This window comes from Hyperoodon ampullatus (genome assembly GCF_949752795.1).
Source record: "Hyperoodon ampullatus genome assembly, chromosome: X".
NCBI lineage: Eukaryota > Metazoa > Chordata > Mammalia > Artiodactyla > Ziphiidae > Hyperoodon > Hyperoodon ampullatus.
The window spans coordinates 45,278,089-45,302,755 of record NC_136913.1 but is presented as its reverse complement, the minus strand read 5'-3'; the positions used below and the strand labels follow the sequence as shown (position 1 = coordinate 45,302,755).

Here is a 24,667-nt window from a genome sequence, read left to right as displayed (position 1 = left end):
AATCACAGCTCTTTCCTCCATTTTCCCTCCAGGTTTTGTGGGCTGTCAAATTACCATACCTCATACCCTCTTGCCTCCACATGAGGCAATTTTGTTCAGCCAGGGACAGTCCTCTGCTCAGAGGCAGCAAGGTTATCCACAGCTTTAGGCATTAGGTGGAGTCTCACATGGGTCTGTCCCTCACCCTGCCCCCAAGCCCTTCCTACCCCTGAGGTGTCCTTACCTGAGACCTTGCTCCTGCTCTCACCTACCACTGATGGGGCAAAGTGGGCAAGCACACACACACACTGCATGCACACAGGTTGCCCATTCCCCCCAACACAACTACTAGCGAATTACTGAATTTCATCTTCCCTAGACTACTATTGCTGCAAGAAGCAAGCAAACCAACTGGTTCTAGCATCAGTTTCTGTCTTCCAACTTCATGATTCTTGTCAACACCAGTTCATAAGGCTGAGAAAAAAATTAAAATGAAAAGTCACACATCCCCTCTTTATTATCTAACCACTTCATCCCCAGAGGACCTGTTAGTGAATGTAGTTTTAGATCCTGTGTGCATCTTCAGATGGCTATCTGCATGAGGCCAGTTTGGCAATAAGGCAATGTCCCCAACTCCCTAAGAACATGTGGTTAGGTGATATGGGCTCACCACGCCTACTTTATTAGAGGCACTTGAAGCCATGATTGGAAAGAGGTATTTCTAAAGACCAAAACACAGGAAACACCAATTGAGTCTTCATTGCTTTGCTCTTTGAGTGAGTTGTAGCCAAATGAACTACATATTTGCATACTTGCAAGGTTCATTTTGGCCTTAGGTTGCAAACATTTAAAAATACCTCTAAAGGCTGAAGTTCCCAGGTTTAGGAGCTCCTAGACATGGTCCAGCATATTGTCACAAAGTATCAAAATATGCAAAATATGGGATTATGACATTTCAGGCATCTCTCCAAAAAACTGAGTTTTTTTCCTCCCCTTTGTGAAATCGTTTGTAGTACATGGTCTCCCTCAGCTAAACAAGTGGGAAATCTGCAGACAATACTGGCCATGGCTTTTCCTCCTAGGTGAAGTTGTGACCCCTCGGGGAAGAAATAAGTGGACTGAAGCGATCCTCAGGTTGGACCTGACACCCAAGCTAGATCATTATGACCATCATCCTGTAGATACTTAGGATTTGGAGGGGAGAGGCAGTAGAGTCAAACAGACCTGGCTTTAAACCCCAGCTCTGCCACTCACTGTGACTTAGAACTAATCACTTAACTTGTCTAATCCTCAACTTCTCCACCTCCCCAACAGGACTGTTTCGTGGGCATTAAATGAGATAATGCATGTAAAGCAAGAGCAAATAGCAGACATTTGTCAGCCAGTAACAACTCTCTTCCTCTGGAGTGGGATAATTGAAGAGAAACTAGAGAAGATGCTGCCTTGGCTGCTTCTATGAGGACATCGCCAGAGTCTGAATAGGAACCACTGGTCTCACAGAAGGTGGTTAGGATAAAGAAGGCATGTGGCTTGATGGTGGGACCCAAGGGCTAGAAGCAATGGGGGGAGTGTCTCTGAGAGAAGAAACATCCACAGGATGTTAAAAGAACCTATCCATCTCTGGCTGCTGATGGTCAGGTGAAAGGATGGGGAAGAAAGCAGTTGGAAGCAGGCATGTTTTGTCATTCCTTGTAATTCAGTGACACTAGATATGATAGTTGCTGTCCTGGCCTCTGTGACTTTGGTTAACTTGAAGACCAGTGTCCAAAATTCCCTGATATCTTTCCTTTAGGGACTCTGTGTGACCACAGAACTTCCTTTTCTAGGCAGCAGCAACTGCAGCTGTAGCAACAGGGGTCTTCTGCTAAGCTTCTACTTATACCACTCCTTTAACTGGATTTCCTGCTTCTGAGATTTTGGTTCCCCCAAGGCTCAAAAACAATCCTCCTCCCGCTAGTCGACACCTTTCATCTTCCCTGAATTTGCAGAGCAAAACCAACCTTTTGCAGGAAGCCTTCCCATAAGCCACTCTTCTCAAACTTTCAAAGCTCTGACCCAGTCTGTCCTCTTGATCCCAGTCTTGGAGTCAAGCCATGTTCCTGCTGGTATCCTCGCACCCTTTTCCATGCTTTTCCTCTGAAGCCCCTCAAAACTATACACCTGTTCCAGGAGGTGCTGCCAATATAGAGCAAACTCAATGGCTGTGGTTATAGGGCCCCTCCACTCACATGAAGGAGGTCAGAGAGGATTCCCCACACCACTGAAATAGAGTGGCCAGAAGTCCAGTCCTGGTCCTGTCACAAATTTGCTGTTTGACTTGAAGTGTAGCCCCTCTGGGGCCCTATTTTCATCATCTTTAACAGGGTGGGGAGGGAGATTACTCATTGCTAAGGTCAGGTTAGCTCTGAAAGTTAAAAAGCTGTTTTGTGGCGAGAGGACAGACTTTGAACTACATAGACCAAAGCTTGTATCCCCACCCAGAGCCAAGTTACTTATAGTCTCTCCTAGCAGTGAAATGGCTTGTTCAAAGCTGCACAGTTCAAACCTGCGTGTAGGTCTGGAACGACTCAGCCAAGCTCTTCCCACTTTGTGGCTGGTGCTAGTCCCAGGGCAATTACCAAGAGCCAGGTTACTGCTTTCTGCACTTGGTCAGCCTGGGTCCAAATTGCTCATCTCCTCCCCAATCCGCAAGCAATTAATGGTCCTTATCATTCCTAGGAAACTCCAATAACAGAAAAAGAAAAACAAGAGAGAGATTTGAGAAGACGTATGTTTTTAGGCTTTATAGTCCCAGTGGACTAGTTTTAAAGTGACCAGCCCTTGATATTTATCTTATCAATGTACTCACACCAATGCAAAATGGCATGTATATACAAAGAGTCACTGCAGTATTGTTTGTAATAGAATAAGATTTTAAGCCATTGTCCATCAATAGGGAACTGTTTAAATAAATCATATTATATCCATACAGCAGAATGTTATGCAACTGTAAAAAGAAATGAGGCAGCTCAGTATGTACAGATATTGAAAGGGCTCCATGATATATTAAGTGTAGAAAGCAAGAGACAAAACATCATGCGTAGAATGTTATGATTTACGTGAAGAAAGAATATATGTGTATATATGTGTATAAAATACCTTTGGAATGATATGGAAGAACTGGTAAAAGTTTTTACATATTCAGAGAAAAATGTAACATCATTTTCAACTGTCTTTTATTTCACTCATAGAGAACAGGGATGTGGTTGAAGCTCTATAGTTCTTCCTTAGCACAGAAAGCAGGGAGGGATTTGCAGCTATAGCCCTTGCAGACATGAGCAGCAGGAAGACCTAGCACCTGAGTGCTAGGGTGACAAAAGGTCTCAGTTTGCCCATGACTCTTCTGGTTTTAGCACAGAAAGTCCTGGGAAAACTGGGACAGTTGGTCACCCTATTCCTCATTCTTCTGCTTCAGCCTTTAGCCAGCCCGGCTTGCTAGTGCCAGAGAGGGGAGTTCCCAGTAGTGAGATTAATGGAGTGCTTGCCTCCACAATCCACAAGGGACTCACACTTATAGAATGGCTAGCAGGCACATGCTCTGCAAGGTATTCTCATCTAACAGACAAAGAAATTGAGGCTCAGAGAGGTTAAGTGATTTACCCAAGGTCACACAGCTAGTAAGTGCTGGAGTCAGTCTGTCTGACTCCAGCTATGTCAACAGGATCCTGGGGAATGTAAAGCTTTCAGGAAAGCAGAGGGCCTGGCCTTTCTTAAAGCCTAAAGCACCCATAGTTGCATTTTAACCAAATCAAACATTGTTTCTCTAAATCAACTTTGGCAGTCCTGTGTTAGGAAATGGCTTTCTTCCCATCACCCCAGCCCCCAAAGCAAAGAGAATACATGTTCCAGGTTTTGGACTCCAGGTTTTGGAGCCATAGACAGAAAGCTGGCTTCTCTAGCTATGCTCATAGTGGAAGTCTGGTTTTCACTGGAGGAATGATAACCTACTCATCCCAACTTGATCCAGCCCCCCTCCCAAGAGCCGCATGAGAAAGTAAAACAGCAGAGCAGCCAGCTAATAACAGGTAGTGGTGTATGTTATGATGCTTGTTTACTTTTTGATTGGGTGGGGGTGGAATTCAATTTGGCTATGTAATAGGGGTTTCTTTTGCTAGGAAAGGGTAAGAGAATCCTCCAAAGCCTCATACATCAAAAACTCACCGAGCCACAGAAAAACAGACCTAGCAGATAGTAGAAGCTTTGGGGGATTTCAGAGGAGCACAGGAAAAGGTCATAGAAGCAGCTGTACTTGCCCTTTCCCAATTAAGCAGCAGGCAGGTGTTAATTATATATAGGCAATTGGACTGCTTTATAGACCCTGTTGAGATATTTTATAGAATATATTTTATAAATATGGAGCAAGGGAAATGCTTACCATCACTGTTGGCAATTAATTTGTACATGCTGAGTTGCAGAGCATTGGGGAGAGAGATCACTGGTACCAGAGTGCAGGAGTTTCTGGGAATGATGAATTGGGGGATTGGCTTATTAAAAATGATGCAAAAAGAAACTGCTTTCTCTGCAAGGGCTGCCACAGGTTAGGCAAAGACATTTTGTGTGAACGCTGTACTCAAGACCTGAATTAACTATGCCTCGATAAATCCCGTGCTCTTGGATTTGAATGAAGTCAATTGATGACTGTGGTGATTGAATTCAGCACCACACTCACTCCCACTACTAAACTTCCAGCCTTGAGAGTTTTAGAGCCGTCAGTGCTATTTGGATTTTAATATCAGATAGAACTGCCTGAAATATGTTCTGCTTTAAGAAGCATTAGGTGGGTCACATGGCATTTCAGTATGTACAAGGATCCAATGACCCTTCCTAACTTCTTCCTATCTACAACATCACAAATATTGCTACAGGAATGTGACAGCTTGGACCAAGAGGGTTACAGATGTGCCTCATTTTATGAACTAGCTGTGTGCCTGTAAACTTGGCCACCAAAAATCAATTCCTATATAGAATCCTGTTCTTCATTGCCTTCCATAATAACACTGGAGATGCATTCTTCTGACAAATATTGTAGCCCCAAGATGCTGCAAAATCTCAAAAATGTCAAACATTGACAATCTTACTTAAGAGGAAAAATGTCAAATATCTTGATAACGTCTTAGAAATAAAAATATAAGCCACTGGGACTTCCCTGGTGGAGCGGTGGTTAAGAATCCACCTGCCAATACAGGGGACACGGGTTCAAGCCCTGGTCTGGGAAGATCCCACGTGCCATGGAGTAACTAAGCCCGTGCACCACAACTACTGAGCCTGAGCTCTAGAGCCCGTGAGCCACAACTGCTGAGCCCGTGCTCCGCAACAAGAGAAGCCACCCCTATGAGTAGCCCGCAATGAAAAGTAGCCCCCACTCGCCACAACTAGAGAAAGCCCACGTGCAGCAACGAAGACCCAAAGCAGCCAGAAAAAAAAAAATATATATATATATATATATATATATATATATATATATGCCACTTAAAGAAACCGGAGTTCAGGGTGTCTTTCATAGGACAGAACTGAGTTAGATGCCTTTCACTACCTACTTCAGAGGGGTGCTGGGAAGATTCAATAACAAAAGTAAAAGCACTTTATCCATTCCAAAGTACTGTATACATGTGAATTCTCCTTACTCTTCTAGTTGTTCTTGGACAGTCACTTTAAAGAAACAGGAGAACTACTGATCTAGAAATTGGAAGTAACACTCCACATGGTTGTGGCAAGGGGTCAATGAAATGATGTTATCTGCAAGAAACCAGGAACTGGAAAGCACTGTGAAAATCTTGTCACAGGCTAGGCAAGGGCTCTTCTACAAATGCCTCACTTTACAGGATGTATTTGTTTGTTTGTTTGTCTCTTCCAATTTTTGTCTCATGTCCTTGTTAAGCTTAGTGACCCTAGGCAGGTAAAGGTTCATTTGCATGCATATTTTCTTGACTTGAGGTAATATATTGATTGAGTGATTTTTAGCTTCTGCTTGTTTAAACTGGCTTCCAGGGGATGATTGTTGGGTTTTTAAGTAAACCATGGTTTATTTAGAAACATCTCCCAAAGGGGGGCAGAGTTTAAAGGGAAAGAAACTACAGGAACTTTACCTTCTCCCAACCCAGGTTTGGATATTTGTAGAAGTTCAGAGTTAACAATATAGAGCCTGTGTTTAGAACTTAAGAAACTCTTATATGGTCTTCTAACCTTTCTCCCTCCAATACATAAATAAAGTTATCTGCTACCAACTTGGCAATATATATCTCATATGTACAGGCTCCTCGCACACAAACTCTGAACTCATACACTGCAACCTCTTCTATCGCCAGGAATACCTACCACTCACTCACTTTGTCATCTTGAGAAATTCACAGTAGTTATAGTTCAGAAATTGCAAATTGGTTGCCTATGGGCAGATTTTGGCCTCATCCATGTTGTGTTTGGCCCTCACAAGTTTTTTTGTTGTTTTAATTTAATTAGTAGCTAGTATTTCCATATTCCAAAACTTCACACAAATTTTCACCTGGATTGCCAACTTGTCTTGAAAAATGGAATGAACTGGTAACACCAGTCAGCATTCAATCTCAATCACCTAGAACTTAGCAGCAGCTGGGCTTGGGCTCCCCAGTTCCCCTACTAGGTTGTTGACTCTTCTGTTACCAGCTAGCCTTCTATGGGCATTGAGTAGACAGCACTGCACTTAAAGCTAGTGCATTCAAAGCAACCAGTTTAATATCATGGAAAGGAGAGGAGATAATTGTGATTTGACTGGTGTACCCAATGGCAGGATGTGTGAGTGGATAGCCACTATCTTAATGGAACCTCTCATTTGAACCAGAAGGTAAACATTTAGCACAATGAACATGAAGCTCCCAGGGCTTTTTCAAATGGTTCTCTGAGCTCACATAACTTCGTGTTTTTCTACATGGATTATCAGTCCCTCCCTCTCCACTCCCACTGTCCATATCTCCATATCTTTGTGACAGGGAATATGCCTGTAACTTCTTTAGCTGCCCTGAAGGGCCTAGCAAAAGGTAGAGTCAATAGTAGAAGCTCAGAAAATACAAATGAAGCACTCTATCCAATTATAGATGCACCATGAAGTCTTTGTTTTCTTGACTGTGACAAATGCTGAGTTCACGGAATGAGAACTGAAGGTTCTGATGACTTGCTGTGTCCTCAGATTCATGGATTAATTAACTAATTAATTAACTGGTTTGCTGTGTCTTTAGATGGATAACAGGATGTTATTTATTAGCAGGGCACAAGTAAGGGAAGAAAAGGGAACATTTCTTAAGTACCAGGAAGAGGAATTAAATAGTACTCATTACTACGGGTTGATATCAGGAAGGAAGTAGCTGGGGAGAAGAGGCTGAATTCTACTTACTTTAGTATGTCAAATCAACAGGGTATGGGAATTTTCTGAAGGAACCAGAAGGCCCAGGGTTGTGGGAATCTTCTGGAGAAAGAAATCCCCCTCCTTGTTTCATCATTGCCACCTCACCCCATCATCCTACCCCTGAAAGCAACAGGAGGAGAAGAGAGCTAGGCATGGCAGCAGGGGTAAGAAAAAATAGTTGAAGTTAAGGGAGGTTTTAAACTAAAAATAGAAGGAAGGGTAATATATTCAGCCAAAAACTGTAAATGGGCTATTACAAGGGATACTATACATGATAAAATAAGAACAATGGAAGCATTTAGTAATTGACAAAGTAGAATAACTTGGGAAAGGGGCAGAATGGGTGTGGCTTCAGTTGTACAAAGTTGGAGCACTTAAAATTTTGAACTTAAGTCTTTAGCAGAAAGGGGTAAATATGACTGCCTAGGTCTCATGAAGACTTAGTGTAGAAGAATATATGGCATAAAGGTGAGAAAGTTGGATAGAGAAAACCAAACACCATTATTGAGAGTGTATTCCATAGGCTATCTGACCAGAGAAAGGAAAGAGTGATGTAATCACAGTGTCTACACAAGAGTTGTTTTCTCATTGATGACTCAATTTCAACAATTTAAATGTAATTTCTCAGTCTCCATGCCACCTTCAACCTTCCCACAAGATCTTATTGATTTCTTGTCTTGGCTCCTTGGCACCATTCTTTTGTAAACATATCGAGGGTGGTACAATAATCTTGAAACTCCCATAAGTTATCAAGACAATTCACGTAAACTTTGAATGCTATGAACTACGTTTCAATTGACATACAGAGGCTCTGCCCATTAGTACTACCTTACTGGTTAAATAATTGAACAGGTAGTGTAATAGATGTGTGTATATTTGGGAGAATGGGAGTAACAAAAGATTGTTCAGACAGGGTCCCAAACTTAAATACCTGCTGGAGTCGGGTGTCCCATCTGAAGGGAGCAGCTGCTACTCTGTTCCAGCAGATTGTTGCCATGTGAGAAGATAGGTCCACTGTTACCAGCTGTTCTGATTTTTTTTAAAAAAAAGGAAACTTGGATTTTTATTTGAAATTTTCTGCCTTTTAAATATTATGAACTAATTAAAAACTGAAAAACATCAGATGGGCCAAATAAAACACTTCCACAACCACCAAATGGTGAATTCTAATTTAGATGTTGGATGGAATCCATGGTAGAGCTTTGATCCGATGACTTAACGTCTGTCTCTTCGTCCATTCAGCATGGGCTTGGTTCCAGCTTGGTGGGTGTGAGTACTTCTCCCAAATGGTAGTCTTGCATATTGATTTGTATTCTATAAATGTAACTGAGAACCTCCCCAATTGTAACAGTGGTAAGTACACTCTATGCTTGGTTAGAATCAGTCTATCTGACAAGTAACTGAAAAGTCAGTTGGACAGACTATGAGATATGTAAAGAAACTAATCAAATGGTAGTTCCTTTTTGGTGCCCTTTTTGCTCTCACCAGATCATGAATCCCTTGAAGGCCATGGTAAAGGCTTGGGATTTGGTTCTAAAAGTGTTAGGAAGCCATTGGAGGTTTGTGAGCAGGGAAGGAATGTGGTCCAACTTAACATTCTAAAAGGAACACTCTAAAAGAGCAGAGAGGAAGGCCCTGTCCAGGCCTACAATCTGGAGATTTCCAGAAAATGTGCCTTTACTGAATTCTGCCTCTTTCCTGACCATTTGTTCTTCCCTAGGAATGTAGTTCTTATATTTATGTGTTCCATCCCTCCTCCCCACCTCCCACCACCAATGGAGATGTTCTCCATGGTTCTTGGGCCATGTATCCTTAGAAACTTAGAGCCTATATCATCCTGAATGTGTTATCCAAGGGTAACCAATACCCTTTCTGATTGAACTAACTTCCTTGTGTTCTTGCCTGGCCCTTGGGCCATTCCTCAGATATGTGACGGAGATAGAGCTTTCCAGATATCTGATCTTCTCAAGTGAGAGGACAAGTGATATGGTCTTGCAAATTGATCTAATTACTCAACACTACGCTGCTATCTTTCAGAAAATATTGAAGGAAGGACCTCTGCTGAAGAACTGTAACTCCTTCAAGAGGTGGAAACTCAGATATTTTCTGGTTCGAGGACAAAGGCTCTGCTTTGCACACCATCCTGCGGTAAGAGAATATATATATATATACATATATATACACATATTCTTGTCAGTAGGGTTAGTGGGTGGGTACCAGGAAATGTTTTGTGGGGAGATGGGCCAACATATTGGCAAGCATTAAGGTGGCTAACCCTTACCTGCTCCACTAGGCCCCTAGATAGACCATATCCCATTATCTTCTCCAGCGTAAACCTTTAGTTTTGAAAAATTCTGAACTACCTAAGCCTTCCTATAAATCCACATAAAAGTTTTGGGAAGAGTTGTGTTTTTGGTTTGGTTTGTTTTTTTGTTTGTCCCATGATATATCAATAAAAACCATGTTGCTAAATAAATCTCAGCTCAAGCCAAAGAAATAATGGGATCATGACTGCCAAAAATGCCTAATAGTGTGCCTGTGTGTGTGTGTGTGTGTGTTTACCTTTTAGTGTCTCTTTGCCTTATTAACCAGATGGTTCCTTTTCCCTCTCCCTCTTATACCTTTCCAGTTTGCACGCTTTGAAACAATTGATCTGTCTCAAGTTGCCTTGGCAGAAAGCAGCTGTAGAAACCTTTGCCACAGTTTTTGCGTAAGTAAGATTAGGAATGACTGAATGGGCAGGGGTGGGAGCTAGCTGGGAGGAGGGGTTGCCATAACCACCTGTTGCCTCTTTAGGGTTCAGATTTCCCAAGTTTCCTTTGATCCCAAAGTGCATATGGAAATCCACTTAAAGTAGCTTTGCAAATGAATGCTAAAGATTATTCATGTGAATATTTTCTACCATCCCAATGATGGGAAAAAAAGTGATGGCCCTGTTCCCTATTACCAGCCTGATATAAAGCTGAGCTGATTTTGGAGCGGGAGGAGTGACTATTACAAAAATCAATCCTCCTGGTGAAGATAATTTAAATGAGTGTCATTGGGAGGCTTTCAAGAGACTGCCAATATGTTGGAGAATATATCAGGATAATCGAACTACATGACATTCTCTCCTTTGATGAAATAGATAAGAACCTAAATCCAAACTGAAAGCTATCCTATGCTGAGATTACTGATGAGAGTACTTCAAAGAAAGCAGAGGATTTTCTAGGGAAGTATTCAAGGGCTTGTCACTGCTGAAATATCATAAAGCTTTGGTCATTCACGTAAATCCAGAATAGAAAGCTCACTGAAAAATAACAAGTCCATTGGCCCAGGAATCCTCCTACCCACCTCCTCCCAGAAATGCTTTTTCTCAGCCTCAGTGGTGGGTTATGGAGACCAGGGTTCCTCTTCAGGCAGGTAGAGAGTGGTACTTAGCAGACTAAAGAGCTATGGGCCCAATACCCTGATTCCATGGCTGGTCCACAGTCTATTCTCCTTTGAAAGGAGAGCAGTTGGATATAAGAGGAAGATCCTACTCTCATTTCTCTCTCATTACATCATACTGACCCAGGATAAAGCTGAGGGTTCTGTTGACCCAGTCCCCAAAATCTTAACCTTTGGGTGATGAGCATGCAAGATAATGTTTTTGGTCTCCATTCTACAAAGAAATTCCAAGGGCTAGGTTGCCCCTTAGCCTAATTAAAACACAGAGGCACTATTCATCAACCCCACACAAGAATGGGTTTGGACCAAAGGAGCGGCTATTGTCACAATTCCCACTAGTTCCTATTGCCCTTTATCACAGACACATGTACAAGGAGAAAGAAATTGCTTGTTGGTGTGGTAAGCTCTAGCTCCAAGATTTGGGCTTGGGGTGGGGGCCGCTGGTAGTGAAGGCAAGTAGGGCCATTGAAACAATGACTGATGCTACAGCTATCCATGCTCCCTCCTGCCCTCTGAGAGTAGATGAAGCCCTGATCATGGTCTACCTCTGCTAGACCCTCAGCATGGCTTTCTCATGGTTCCTGCAAGGTTTTTGCACCACACAGGATTAAGGGAGATGATAGTAAAATCCTCTTCAGGTTGTCCCAGACCATAAGAAAGAAAGAAACTGGATTTGTAGTTTCCCCACTCCATTCTCACTCTCCCCTCAAACAGAAAGAGGCACACCCTAATGAAAAATATACCCTTTCCCCATTTTCAAGTAGATAGAGCAGCAGTAAGCAAGTAGTATTTTCACGCAACCTCATTTGAATAACAGATGGGTGCATGGCTTAGTGTTTAAGAGCATGTGTGCTGGAGCCAAAGAATCTGGGTTCGAATTCTGGCTTAGCTTTTTACCTGCTAGGTGGACCTGGGCAAGTCATTTAACTCCCTTTGCCATGGAAAAATATCCTATTAAGTGAGAAAAATAATAATGCTCATATCAGGGGGTTGTAAGGAAGAATGAAATAAATAATATACATAAAGTACAATAGAACAGTGTCCAGCATGTAGTAAGTGCCATTAAAGTGTTGTTTGTTATTATTAGCATTATTATTAGTTGGGGTGGTTATCTAAGGAACTGTGAGTGGCTCTGGGAGCTTCTGTCTTATATTTAAGAAGTGGCTTGGGTTGTGCTTAGTAGACCTGTCTAGTTTCTTGGAGAGTTCAAAGGCTTTGTTTGGGGGCAAAGTTTTGGAGTGGGAACCAGCTAATAATGTGTTTTTGTGTAGGTGATCACACCACAACGAAAAGTTACACTGGCTGCACCCAACCGGAAAGATATGGAAGAATGGATTAACGTCATAAAAACCGTGCAACAGGGAGAAATTCGTAAGGTAAGGGAAATAATAGAGAATCTACACAACTCTCACGGGTAAACACTTAATTGACTGCATTAGCTAAGCCGCCTTTCCAACAGGGAACTAATAAGATGGAAGCAGATACCATCTGGTCAGGAATTGTGGATGGATATAATTAGGAAACCTGTTTATAAGTAAGAGTAATTCACTTAGACTCAAACCTTGGTAAGTATGTGGTTTAGATACCTCTGTACACATCCACTTGATATGTAGATGTCACTGTATGCTCAATGTATGAAGCACTCAAGATGTATGTGAGCAGCTAACTTAGATGTTCTTCTGTTAGCTTAGCTGCAATCAGCAGTCTTCACTTGGGTCTGCTGAGTGACTACAGTAACAGCTAAGGAAATTGAGGCTCACAAAGGAGAAGGAACCAGCCCAAGATGAAATAATTACTCAGTAGCAAAGCCAAGATTTGGACCCAGGCTGTGTGACTCCAAAGCCTATGTCCTTAACCATTATGCCATTCTGCTTCTCTGTTTACCATCTACAACAAAGGAAATGTAGAGGGAAAAGCAAGGAGCAGTCCTCCCCAAAGAATGGCAGGATTCCTTTTCTCCTTAGCAATACCAAGCCCCTGGCTACTGCTCCCTGCAACAAGTGGTGCCAGCATTCAAACCCTGGGCCATGCCTTCAGCTCACTCTTCTACAGACATACCACACTTAGAAGTTATGTAAGTTTCAAGAGGGGAGGGATTTTGTCATTTATTTACTTAGCACAGTGTCTGCCACATAGTAGAGGCTCAATAAATATTTTTTGAATGAATAAATGAATCTGAGGGTAACCTTGGAGCCAAGATTTAGAAAGAGAATGATACATGGTTCATCCTAAAGCAAAGTTCTGCTGTGAAGGTCTTAGAGATAAAGGGGAAGATGAATCCACCCTTAAAAAGAACCTGATGTCTTAAGTAACTAGCAAAGAGTAGAGGATTTTTATAAACATTTGGGGTGGAGCAGTGTAAAATAATGGGTAATAATGGGTTTTAGATATAAAAACAATGCCATGGAGAAAAACCATCTGTCCTCACTCCCCTAGGACTTCTCAGGCTTTTGACCACTTATTTTCATAACTATTCATTCTACTACTCATGGCTATGAGTATATGACAAGTTGACTGAACTAGGGACTAGGTACGTCTCCACATATCATTGAGACCTCTCCCGGTCCCACATTGTAAATGCTTAATTGAGAGCTTCTTTGCTTAGAATCTGATGATGGTCTTTACATGACTTAGCACTCAGCATTTCACTCCTTTGTTATTTTCTTCTTCTTTTCCTAATGGTGAAGCACATCCTGTCCCTCCTGCCCACACCCAATACGGTCACTATGGCTCAGCATTAAAGGTAGCCACAAAAAGTTATGATTTCCACACTCCTCTCCTATTCTCACCCCTGTGGACCAATCCTTTTCATTTTCTTGGCTTATCTCTACCCACACTGGAGGACTTCTCAATTTCAATTTGTCATAAAAGGTCACATAGAATATCTTGAATTTTAATTATCAGTCCAGGAATTCAAGAACTTCTAGAGAAAGCCATCAGACCATTGATGTGCCATTCCTGACTCAGCTGAATTAAACACCTTGTTGACTACCCAGCACAAACTAGAAAGGAAAAAAATCTGCCTGTTAACTCTCTTGAAAGAGTTGTGAATTTCAGTTTATAATCACAACCTCTGTGGAGCTTCTCCAGGGACCTAGATCTATTAAGGAACAATTTTAGCCAATAGTAAAATATCTCACTACCCACATCTTAGCAATTTGTCCTGCTTGAGGCTTGAAGAGTCAAATATGCTTTCTCTCATATGCACCTTATCAGCTGTCAATGCCTGACATGGGTGAAAAAAGGTTAATCATGGACTTAGTGGTCTATTAAAGTCACTGTGAAGTAATGGGGTAACCTATCTAAAACCAGTCAGTACACATTAAGAAGTGAGCCCCTACTAGGTGCCCAGTTCTGTTCCATAGAGAGTTGACAAGAAGGTGTAGCCTTGGATCCTGATCTCAGTGAGCTTTTTAGATAGTTGGGGAGATAAGATACACACCAAAGAAACAGTTAAATGAAAATATTCGAGACAAATAAGTTTTCAAAGATGTTACAAGGCAGATGCTTGATTGCCAGATGAATGAAACAGACAGTATAGTGGTATGGGAGTTCAGGGGAGGAAGAGATTAATATGGTCTGGAGTCCCCTAGGAAGAGTTAATAGAGGAGAGATTTGAGACTGACCTTGAAAGATGAAAAGGATTTTATTGGTGGCAGGGGATTAGGGCCAGCAGGAAGTCCTGAGCAGGGGACTTGGTATAAGGAAAAGCTAAGTAACAAAACAGAACCTTTTTGGAATAGAGTAAAACGGGGACTCCATTTGACCAGAAGAGTTTGGGAAAGTTTAAAGAGGTAGGTTGAAGAGGTAGGTTGGGCCTGATTGTGGAGGATTATCAATGCCAGAATAAAGAGTGGGGAAGAACTTCGTTAATCTGTATATGTCTATATATTTACCTTTACCTGTGAGATTTATACTTTCATGTTGCTGTTTAGCATGTTTTTTTTTTTATTTCAATTTGAAGAACTCCCTTAAGCATTTCTTGTAAGGTAGGTCTAGTGGTGACAAATTCCCTCAGTTTTTGTTTGTCTGGGAAAGACTTTATCTGTCCTTCATTTTAAAGGATAATTTTGCCAGGTATAGTATTCTCAGATATAAGTTTTTTTTCTTTCAATACTTGGATTACATCATCTCACTCTTTCCTGACCTGCAAGGTTTCTGTTGAGAAAACTGCTTATAGTCTTATGGGAGTTCCCTTACACGTGATGAGCTAATTTTCTCTTGATGCTTTCAGAATTCTCTCTTTGTCCTTGACTTTTGACAGTCTGATTATATTGTGTCTCAGTGTAGTCTGCTTTGGGTTGATACTGTTTGGAAATTTTTGAGCTTCATGAATCTGGATGTCCATTTCCCTCTCAAGATTTGGAAAGTTTTTAACCATTATTTCTTTAAATAGCTTTCTGCCCCTTTCTCTCTCTCTCTTCTCCTTCTGGGTCTCCCATAATGTGTATATAGGTTTGCTTTCTTTCACACTTTTTCATTCTTCTTTTTCTTCTCTAACTAGATAATTTCAAATGACCTGTTTTCAGATTCTTTCTTCTGCTTGATCAAGTCTGCTGTTGAAGCTCCCTTTTGCATTTTTTCATTTCATTTACTGTATTCTGCAGCTCAAGAATTTCTGTTTGGTTCTTTTTTATGATTTCTGTCTTATTGTTGAACCTCTCATTTTTTCATGTATTGCTTTCCAGGTTTCATTGAGTTGTCCATCTGTGTTCTCTTATAGCTCACTGAACTTCCTTAAAACAATTATTTTGAATTCATTTCCAGGAAATTCATAGATCTCTATTTCTTTTAGATCAGTTATTAGAAAATTATTGTAATTCTTTGGTGATGTTATGTTTCCTTGATTTTTTTGTGTGTTTCTGGTAGCCTTGTGTTGATGTCTGCACATTTGAGGGAGCAATTGCCTTTTCAGGACTTTATGAACTGTCTTCAGGGGTAAAGACTTTTACCTATAGGTGAGTGTGAGAGTGCCAACTGGTTTGAATATGGTGGCTCCAGCTCCAGGGTGTGCAGCAGTGGTTCTGGCTTCAGGGAGGACACAGATGCATAGTCCTTGTAGAGCTCCATCAGCTGAGGTCATTGTCAGCAAAAACTGCAGAGGACCTCAGTGACCAAGGTTGTGAGTTTCCATGGTGATGGTAAGGGTTATTGTGTTCCTTGCTGGTGAAGACTGCTTGGTCCTCCTGTTCTCCTTTTCCTCCACAGGAGGAAGTCATTGCCAAGGGGATCCCTCTTGTTGCTGGTCCAGCACACAGTTACACATATGGTAGCAATGGTGCCAGGATCAGGGGCACAGACACATTTGTGGTGGCAATAGTGTTGGTGTCTGGGGAGTGGGCACCTGCAGAGTGGCCATGGTACCAGGGTTGGAGCTCAGGAGCATCTAGAACAACTTTGGTACCTGGGGCTGGTGGGCAGGTGTGTTCACCATGATGGTAGCCTTGGTATGTGAGGCATGGGTGTGTGCTGAGCAGCCATGGAACTGGGCTCCAGGGTGTGTACATGCTTTCAGAAGGGAGGACTGTGGCTCTGGCAGGGAGAGCTGGATGCAGTGGTGTCAACTTTGATTGGAGGGATGCATCAGCACTTTCCAAGTAGGGGTGCAGTGGTGGCAGCTTCTCTGGGAGGGGATACTGCAATAGCTCTTTCTGGGGAGTGGTCGCAGCAGTTTGGGCTCCAGGCAGCTACTTCACCTGGATTCAACGGCAATGAAGATTTCAGGACACCACCAAGTTGAAAGATGCTTGTGTCCACAGCAATGATGTAGGCTACTGGAGTCCTCCTGCTCTTCTTTCCCCTTGTTGGGAGAGGTCAGGCCAAGGGGGTTCCTCTTGGCCCCAAGCTCTGCCAGACTGAGGGATGGGGCAATGAAGTTAAACTGCTTACTACACTTTTCTATGTGACCATTCTGTCTCTGTGCTCCATGAGTTTCTGCAGCTTTTTTTGTTGTATTCTGGAGCTCTTTCAACTCCAGAATATTCTAGATGGCATGTAGTTGTTTATTTGTTGTTTTTGTGGGGGAGGGGAAGAGCATTGGGAACTTCTAGTCCATCATCTTGCTGATGTCACTATGAAAAATTAATTTTCTATACAAAATGCTCAGAAGCAATTATGTACATAGTTTGCTTTAACTATTTCCAATGACAGGGAGATTTCTACCTCAAGAGACAGCTGATGACATTCTCAAAGCTCACACTGAATGTTAGAAAGTTCTTCTAGTAGGCCAAAGATTTGGAAAAAACTTTCTAAAATTTAGAGCTTTAGGAACATTGAATGGACTCTTTTGCAAGAAACTTAGTCTTCCACTTTTGGAAGCATTCAAATAAAGGCTACATGACTTGATCTAAAGATGCTTTAGAATCTAGAATCTGGAGTCTAGATGACATTTTTTTAGCTGAGCTGTGTGGCTTGTGGGATCTTAGTTCCCCAACCAGGGATCAAACCCGGGCCCTCGGCACTGAAAGCATGGACTCCTAACCACGTGACCGCCAGGGAAGTCCCTAGATGACTTTAAGGTTCATTCCTGTTCTCATAGTCAATGGTTCCATTAGAATTCATCAGAAGGAGCTAACCTTTTAATCTAGTCTTCTAAGCAGCTCATTATTTCCAATTTTCTCCTTTTTATTCTTTCTTTAAGTCTCCCAGGCTCAAACCTTTCATCAGTCTGAAGTGTTTCATTAATGATAATGGTGCATGAATTACTTTTAACCCTAATATAAAAGTTAGTAGATAAAAATTTGTTAGTGGATACACAATATAAAAAGATCAAACTCTGACCAAAAGAACATAAAGTATAATTGCTGGGGGGAGTAAAAGTATTTTGGTATGCTATTAAATTTAAGTTTTTAACAACTTAAAATAGAAAGATATAACTACAAGATATTTTGTGCAAACCTCAAGCTAACCACACACACACATACACACACAAAATAACACCTATAATAGATAAACAAAAGACATAGAGAAGAAAACCAAAGCAGGTCACTATAAAAAAAATCATCAAATAACAAAGGAAGACAGCAAGAGAGGAAGAGAGAGTCAAAAGAACTGCAAGACATACAGAAATCAATTATCAAAATGGTAATAGTAAACCCTCACTTATCAATAATTATCTTAAATGTAAATGAATTAAACTCATCATTCAAAGAGCACAGAGTGGCTGAATTGATTTTAAAAAACAAGATCAGAAATACTCTGTCTACAAAAGACTCACTTTAGAATTAAAGACACCATAGCCTGAAAGTGAAGGGATGGAAAAAGATACTGCATGCAAATGGTAACTGAAAGAAACAGGGGTGGCTATACTTATATCAGGCAAAATAGACTTTAAATCTAAAACTGTCTCTAGAAACAAAAGACATTATATAATGATAGAAGGGTCAATTCAACTGGAAAATATAACAATTATAAACATATATGCACCCAAGATCAGAGTACCTAAATATATAAAGCAAACAATGACAAATTTGAAGGCAGGATTTGACAGCAACACAATAATACTAGGGGGCTTCAATACTCCACTTATAATGTGTAGGCCATGCAGACAGAAAATCAATAAAGAAACAGCTGACTTGAATAACAATATTGACCTAACTGACATAGACAGAAATTTCTGCCCAACAGCAGCAGAAGACACATTCTTCTCAAGGGCACATAGGACATCCTCCAGAAAGACAACATTTTAGGTCACAAAACAAGTTATAACAAATTTAAGGTAATGGAAATAATTCTAAGTATCTCCTCTGACCATGACAGAAAATGAAATAGAAATCAATAACAGCAGGAAAATAGAAAAATTCACAAATACATGGAAACTAAATAATACACTCTTGAACAACCATTAGATCAAAGAGGAAATTCAAAGGGAATTTTAAAAGTATCTTTACTAAAACAAAATTGAAAACACAACATAATAAAAATAAGGATGTAGCAAAAGAAGTTATAAGGTGGAAGTTTATAGCAGTAAACACCTCCATTAAAAAAAGAAGGATCTTAAATACACAACATAACTTTACACATTGATGAACAGGAAAAACAACAAAATAAGCCCAGAGTTAGCAGAACGAAGGAAATAATAAAGATCAGAGCAGAACTAAATCAAATAGGGAAAAAAATTATAACGAGTCAACAAAACTAGAGGTAATTATTTAAAAGATAAACAAGATTGACAAACTCTTAGATGAAGAAAGAAAGGAGAGAAGATTCAAACAAAATCAGAAATGAAAGAGAAGACATTACAAAAGATTCTTCAGAAATAAAAAGGATCATAAGGACCTATTATAAACAAACTAGATAACCTAGCAATGGATAAATTCCTAGAAACATACAAACTACTAAAAATTAAATCAGAAAGAAACAGAAAGCCTGAACATACCAATAACAAATAGGGAGATTGAATCAGTAATCAAAAATCTCACAACAAAGAAAAGCCCAGGACTTGATGGCTTCATGTGTGAATTCTATGAAACATTCAAAGAAGAATTAATACTAATCCTTCTTAAACTCTTCCAAGAAATAGAAAAGAGAACACTTCCAAACTCATTTTATAAGGCCAGCATCACCTGTTACCAAAACTAGACAAAGATACTAAAGAAAAGAAAGATACATGCCAGTATCCCTGATGAACATAGATGTAAAAATTCTTTTTTTTTCTTTTTAATGATACATCTTTCATTTCTTCACAGTGGGGGCCCATCTAATAAGCCATGTACAGACATTACACCAATCACTTATACTTCTGTTTCATAGATATCAGCATGTTCTATTCTCTATTACAACAAAAGTCTGACATAATAGTACCAAATGAGATGAAAAAGGTCTTAGGGGAACTATACACAAAATAAACATTATCATAATGGTACTTTTTGATATATAATTTAAAAATAAAAAGTCAGAAAATGTTGGACACTACAGAAACAACAAAAGAAAGTTTAAATGCTGTTAATTTTGCAGTTCAATTTGTATGCATATAAATATGAGCAAATAAATTGCTATGACACTGTATAATCAACTTTATACTATATTTTTGTTTAATTTGATGTTTTCCAATATTATAAAGCTTACAAGATTGTGATTTTTAATGAATTTCTGGTTTTCCATTAGTTAGATCAACTATAATTTATTTGGCCATCTGCCTTTGATTGAAATTTAGCATGTTTAAAAATTTTTTCACATATTTATATGAGTATAACTGCTTTACAATGGTGTGTTATCTTCTGCTTTATAGCAAAGTGAATCAGCTCTACATATACATATATCCTCCCATATGTCCTCCCTCTTGCGTCTCCCTCCCACCCTCCCTATCCCACCCTTCTAGGTGGTCACAAAACACTGAGCTGATCTCTCTGTGCTATGTGGCCACTTCCCACTAGCTATCTATTTTACATTTGGTAGTAAATGTAAGTCCATGCCACTCTGTCACTTCGTTCCAGCTTACAATTCCCCCTCCACAGCTCCTCAAATCCATTCTCTACGTCTGCATCTTTATTCCTACCTGCCCCTAGGTTCTTAATAACCTTTTTTTTTAAAATTCCATATATATATGTGTTAATATAAGGTATTTGTTTTTCTCTTTCTGACTTACTTCACTCTGTATGACAGTCTCTAGGTCCATCAACTGCACTAAAAATAACTCTATTTCATTTCTTTTTATGGCTAAGTAATATCCCATTGTATATATGTGCCACATCTTCTTTATCCAATCATCTGTTGATGGAAACTTAGGTTTCTTCCATGTCCTGGCTATTGTAAATAGAGCTACAATGAACATTGTGGTACATAACACTTTTTGAATTATGGATTTCTCAAGGTATATGCCCAGTAGGGGGTTGCTGGGTCATATGGTAGTTCTATTTTTAGTTTTATAAGGAACCTCCATACTCTTCTCCATAGTGGCTGTATAAAACTATATTCTCACCAACAGTGCAAGAGGGTTCCGTTTTCTCCACACCCTCACCAGCATTCATTGTTGGTAGAATTTTGATGATGGCCATTCTGACTGGTGTGAGGTGATACTTCATTGTACTTTCGATTTTCATTTCTCTAATGATTAGTGATGTTGAGCATCTCTTCATATGTTTGCTGGCAATTTGTGTAACTTCTTTGGAGAAATGTCTATTTAGGTCTTCTGCCCATTTTTCGATTGGATTGTTTGTTTTTTTGATATTGACCTGCATGAGATGCTTGTAAATTTTGGAGATTACTCCCTTGTTAGTTGCTTCATTTAAAAATACTTTCTCCCATTCTGAGGATTGTCTTTTCTATGGTTTCCATTGCTGTGCAAAAGCTTTTAAGTTTCATTAGGTCTTTACATTTAGGTCTTTAATCCATTTTGAGTTTATTTTTGTGTATGGTGGTAGGGAGTGTTCTAATTTCATTCTTTTCCATGCAGCTGTCCGCTTTTCCCAGCACCACTTATTGAAGAGGCTATCTTTTCTCCACTGTATACTTTCACCTCCTTTATCAAAGATAAGGTGACCATATGTGCGTGGGGTAATCTTGGGCTTTCTATCCTTTTCCATTGATCTATATTTCTCTTTCTCTGCCAATACCATACAGTGTTGATTACTGTACTTTTGTAGTATACTCTGAAATCAGGGAGCCTAATTCCTCCAGCTCCATTTTTCATTCTCAAAATTGCTTTGAACACACACACTTGCTGAATGGATAAAAAAACAAGACCCATAGACATGCTGTCTACAAAAGACCCACTTCAGACCTAGAGACACATACAGACTGAAAGTGAGGGGATGGAAAAAGATATTCTATGCAAATGGAAGCCAAAAGTAAGCTGGAGTAGCAATTCTCATTTCAGACAAAATAGATTTTAAAATAAAGCCTATTACAAGAGACAAAGAAGGACACTACATAATGATCAAGGGATCAATCCAAGAAGAAGATATAACAATTGTAAATACTTATGCACCCAACATAGGAGCACCTCAATACATAAGGCAAATACGAAGAGCCATAAAAGGGGAAATGGACAGTAACACATTCATAGTAGGGAACTTAAACAACCCACTTTCACCAATGGACAGATCATCCAAAATGAAAATACATAAGGAAACACAAGCTTTAAATGATACATTAAACAAGATGGACTTAGTTGATATTTTTAGGACATTCCATCCAAAAACAACAGAATACACATTTTACTCAAGTGCTCATGGAATATTCTCCAGGATACATGATATCCTGCATCACAAATCAAGCCTTGGTAAATTTAAGAAAATTGAAATTGTATCAAGTATCTTTTCTGACCACAACGTTATGAGACTAGATATCAATTAGAGGAAAAGATCTTTAAAAAATACAAACACATGGAGGCAAAACAATACACTACTTAATAACCAAGAGATCACTGAAGAAATCAAAGAGGAAATCAAAAACTACCTAGAAACAAATGACAATGGAGACACAATGACCGAAAACCTATGGGATGCAGCAAAAACAGTTCTAAGAGGGAAGTATATAGCAATACAATCCTACCTTAAGGAACAGGAAACATCTCGAATAAACAACCTAACCTTGCACATAAAGCAGTTAGAGAAAGAAGAAAAAAAATCCAAAGTTAGCAGAAGGAAAGAAATCATAAATATCAGATCAGAAATAAATGAAAAAGAAATGAAGGAAACGATAGCAAAGATCAATAAAACTAAAACATGGTTCTTTGAGAAGATAAACAAAATTGATAAACCATTAGCCAGACTCATCAAGAAAAAAAGAGAGAAGACTCAAATCAATAGAATTAGAAATGAAAAAGGAGAAGTAACAACTGACACTGCAGAAATAAAAAAGATCATGAGAGATTACTACAAGCAACTCTATGCCAATGGACAACCTGGAAGAAATGGACAAATTCTTAAAAATGCACAACCTGGCATGACTGAATCAGGAAGAAGTAGAAAATATGAACAGAAAAATCAAAAGCACTGAAATTGAAACTGTGATTAAAAATCTTCCAACAAACAAAAGCCCAGGACCAGATGGCTTAACAGGCGAATTCCATCAAACATTTAGAGAAGAGCTAACACCTGTCCTTCTCAAACTCTTCCAAAATATAGCAGAGGGAGGAACACTCCCAAACTCACTCTACGAGGCCACCATCACCCTGATACAAAAACCAGACAAGGATGTCACAAAGAAAGAAAACTACAGGCCAATATCACTGATGAACATAGATGCAAAAATCCTCAACAAAATACTAGCAAACAGAATCCAACAGTACATTAAAAGGATCATACACCATGATCAAGTGTGGTTTATTCCAGGAATGCAAGTATTCTTCAATATACATAAATCAATCAATGTGATACACCATATTAACAAATTGAAGGAGAAAAACCATATGGTCATCTCAATAGATGCAGAGAAAGCTTTCGACAAAATTCAAACCAATTTATAATATAAACCCTCCAGAAAGTAGGCATAGAGGGAACTTTCCTCAACATAATAAAGGCCATATATGACAAACCCACAGCCAACATCATCCTCAATGGTGAAAAACCGAAAGCATTTCCACTAAGATCAGGAACAAGACAAGGTTGCCCACTCTCACCACTCTTATTCAACATAGTTTTGGAAGTTTTAGCCACAGCAATCAGAGAAGAAAAGGAAATAAAAGGAATCCAAATTGGAAAAGAAGAAGTAAAGCTGTCACTGTTTGCAGATGACATGATACTATACATAGAGAATCCTAAAAGTGCTACCAGAAAACTACTAGAGCTAATCAATGTATTTGGTAAAGTAGCAGCATATAAAATTAATGCAGAGAAATCTCTGGCATTCCTATACACTAATGATGAAAAATCTGAAATTGAAATCAAGAAAACACTCCCATTTACCATTGCAACAAAAAGAATAAAATATCTAGAAATAAACCTACTTAAGGAGACAAAAGACCTATATGCAGAAAATTATAAGACACTGATGAAAGAAATTAAAGATGATACAAATAGATGGAGAGATATACCATGTTCTTGGATGGAAGAATCAACATTGTGAAAATGACTCTACTACCCAAAGCAATCTACAGATTCAATGCAATCCCTATCAAACTACCACTGGCATTTTTCACAGAACTAGAACAAAAAATTTCACAATTTGTATGGAAACACAAAAGACCCTGAATAGCCAAAGCAATCTTGAGAACAAAAAATGGAGCTGGAGGAATCAGGCTCCCTGACTTCAGACTATACTACAAAGCTACAGTAATCAAGACAGTATGGTACTGGCACAAAAACAGAAAGATAGATCAATGGAACAGGATAGAAAGCCCAGAGATAAACCCACGCACATATGGTCAACTTATCTTTGATAAGGGAGGCAGGAATGTACAGTGGAGAAAGGACAGCCTCTTCAATAAGTGGTGCTGGGAGAACTGGACAGGTACATGTAAAAGTATGAGATTAGAACACTCCTTAACACCATACACAAGAATAAGCTCAAAATGGTTTAAAGCCCTAAATGTAAGGCCAGAAACTCTCAAACTCTTAGAGGAAAACATAGGCAGAGCACTCTATGACATAAATCACATCAGGATCCTTTTTGACCCACCCTCTAGAGAAATGGAAATAAAAACAAAAATAAAGAAATGGGACCTAATGAAACTTAAAAGCTTTTGCACAGCAAAGGAGACCATAAACAAGGCCAAAAGACAACCCTCAGAATGGGAGAAAATATTTGCAAATGAAGCAACTGACAAAGGATTAATCTCCAAAATTTACAAGCAGCTCATGCAGCTAAATAACAAAAAAAACAAACAAACAACCCATTCCAAAAATGGGCATTCTCCCGGGTAATTTGTCCCTGGATCACGGGACCCTGGCAGTGGCGGGCTGC

General features: G+C 39.7%; 1 protein-coding gene across 2 annotated transcripts in view; it reads left to right on the top strand.

Annotated features, from left to right (window-relative positions):
- Nucleotides 1-24,667, top strand: part of DGKK (diacylglycerol kinase kappa) — a gene marked incomplete at both ends in the record, with an annotated part of 169,913 nt that overhangs the window by 47,484 nt on the left and 97,762 nt on the right. For both annotated transcript variants that reach the window (XM_079727400.1, XM_079727399.1), the window contains 3 exons: nt 9,431-9,541; nt 10,023-10,103; nt 12,094-12,198. In XM_079727400.1, the coding sequence (XP_079583526.1) occupies nt 9,431-9,541; nt 10,023-10,103; nt 12,094-12,198 (297 nt within the window). The remainder of the gene's footprint in view (nt 1-9,430; nt 9,542-10,022; nt 10,104-12,093; nt 12,199-24,667) is intronic.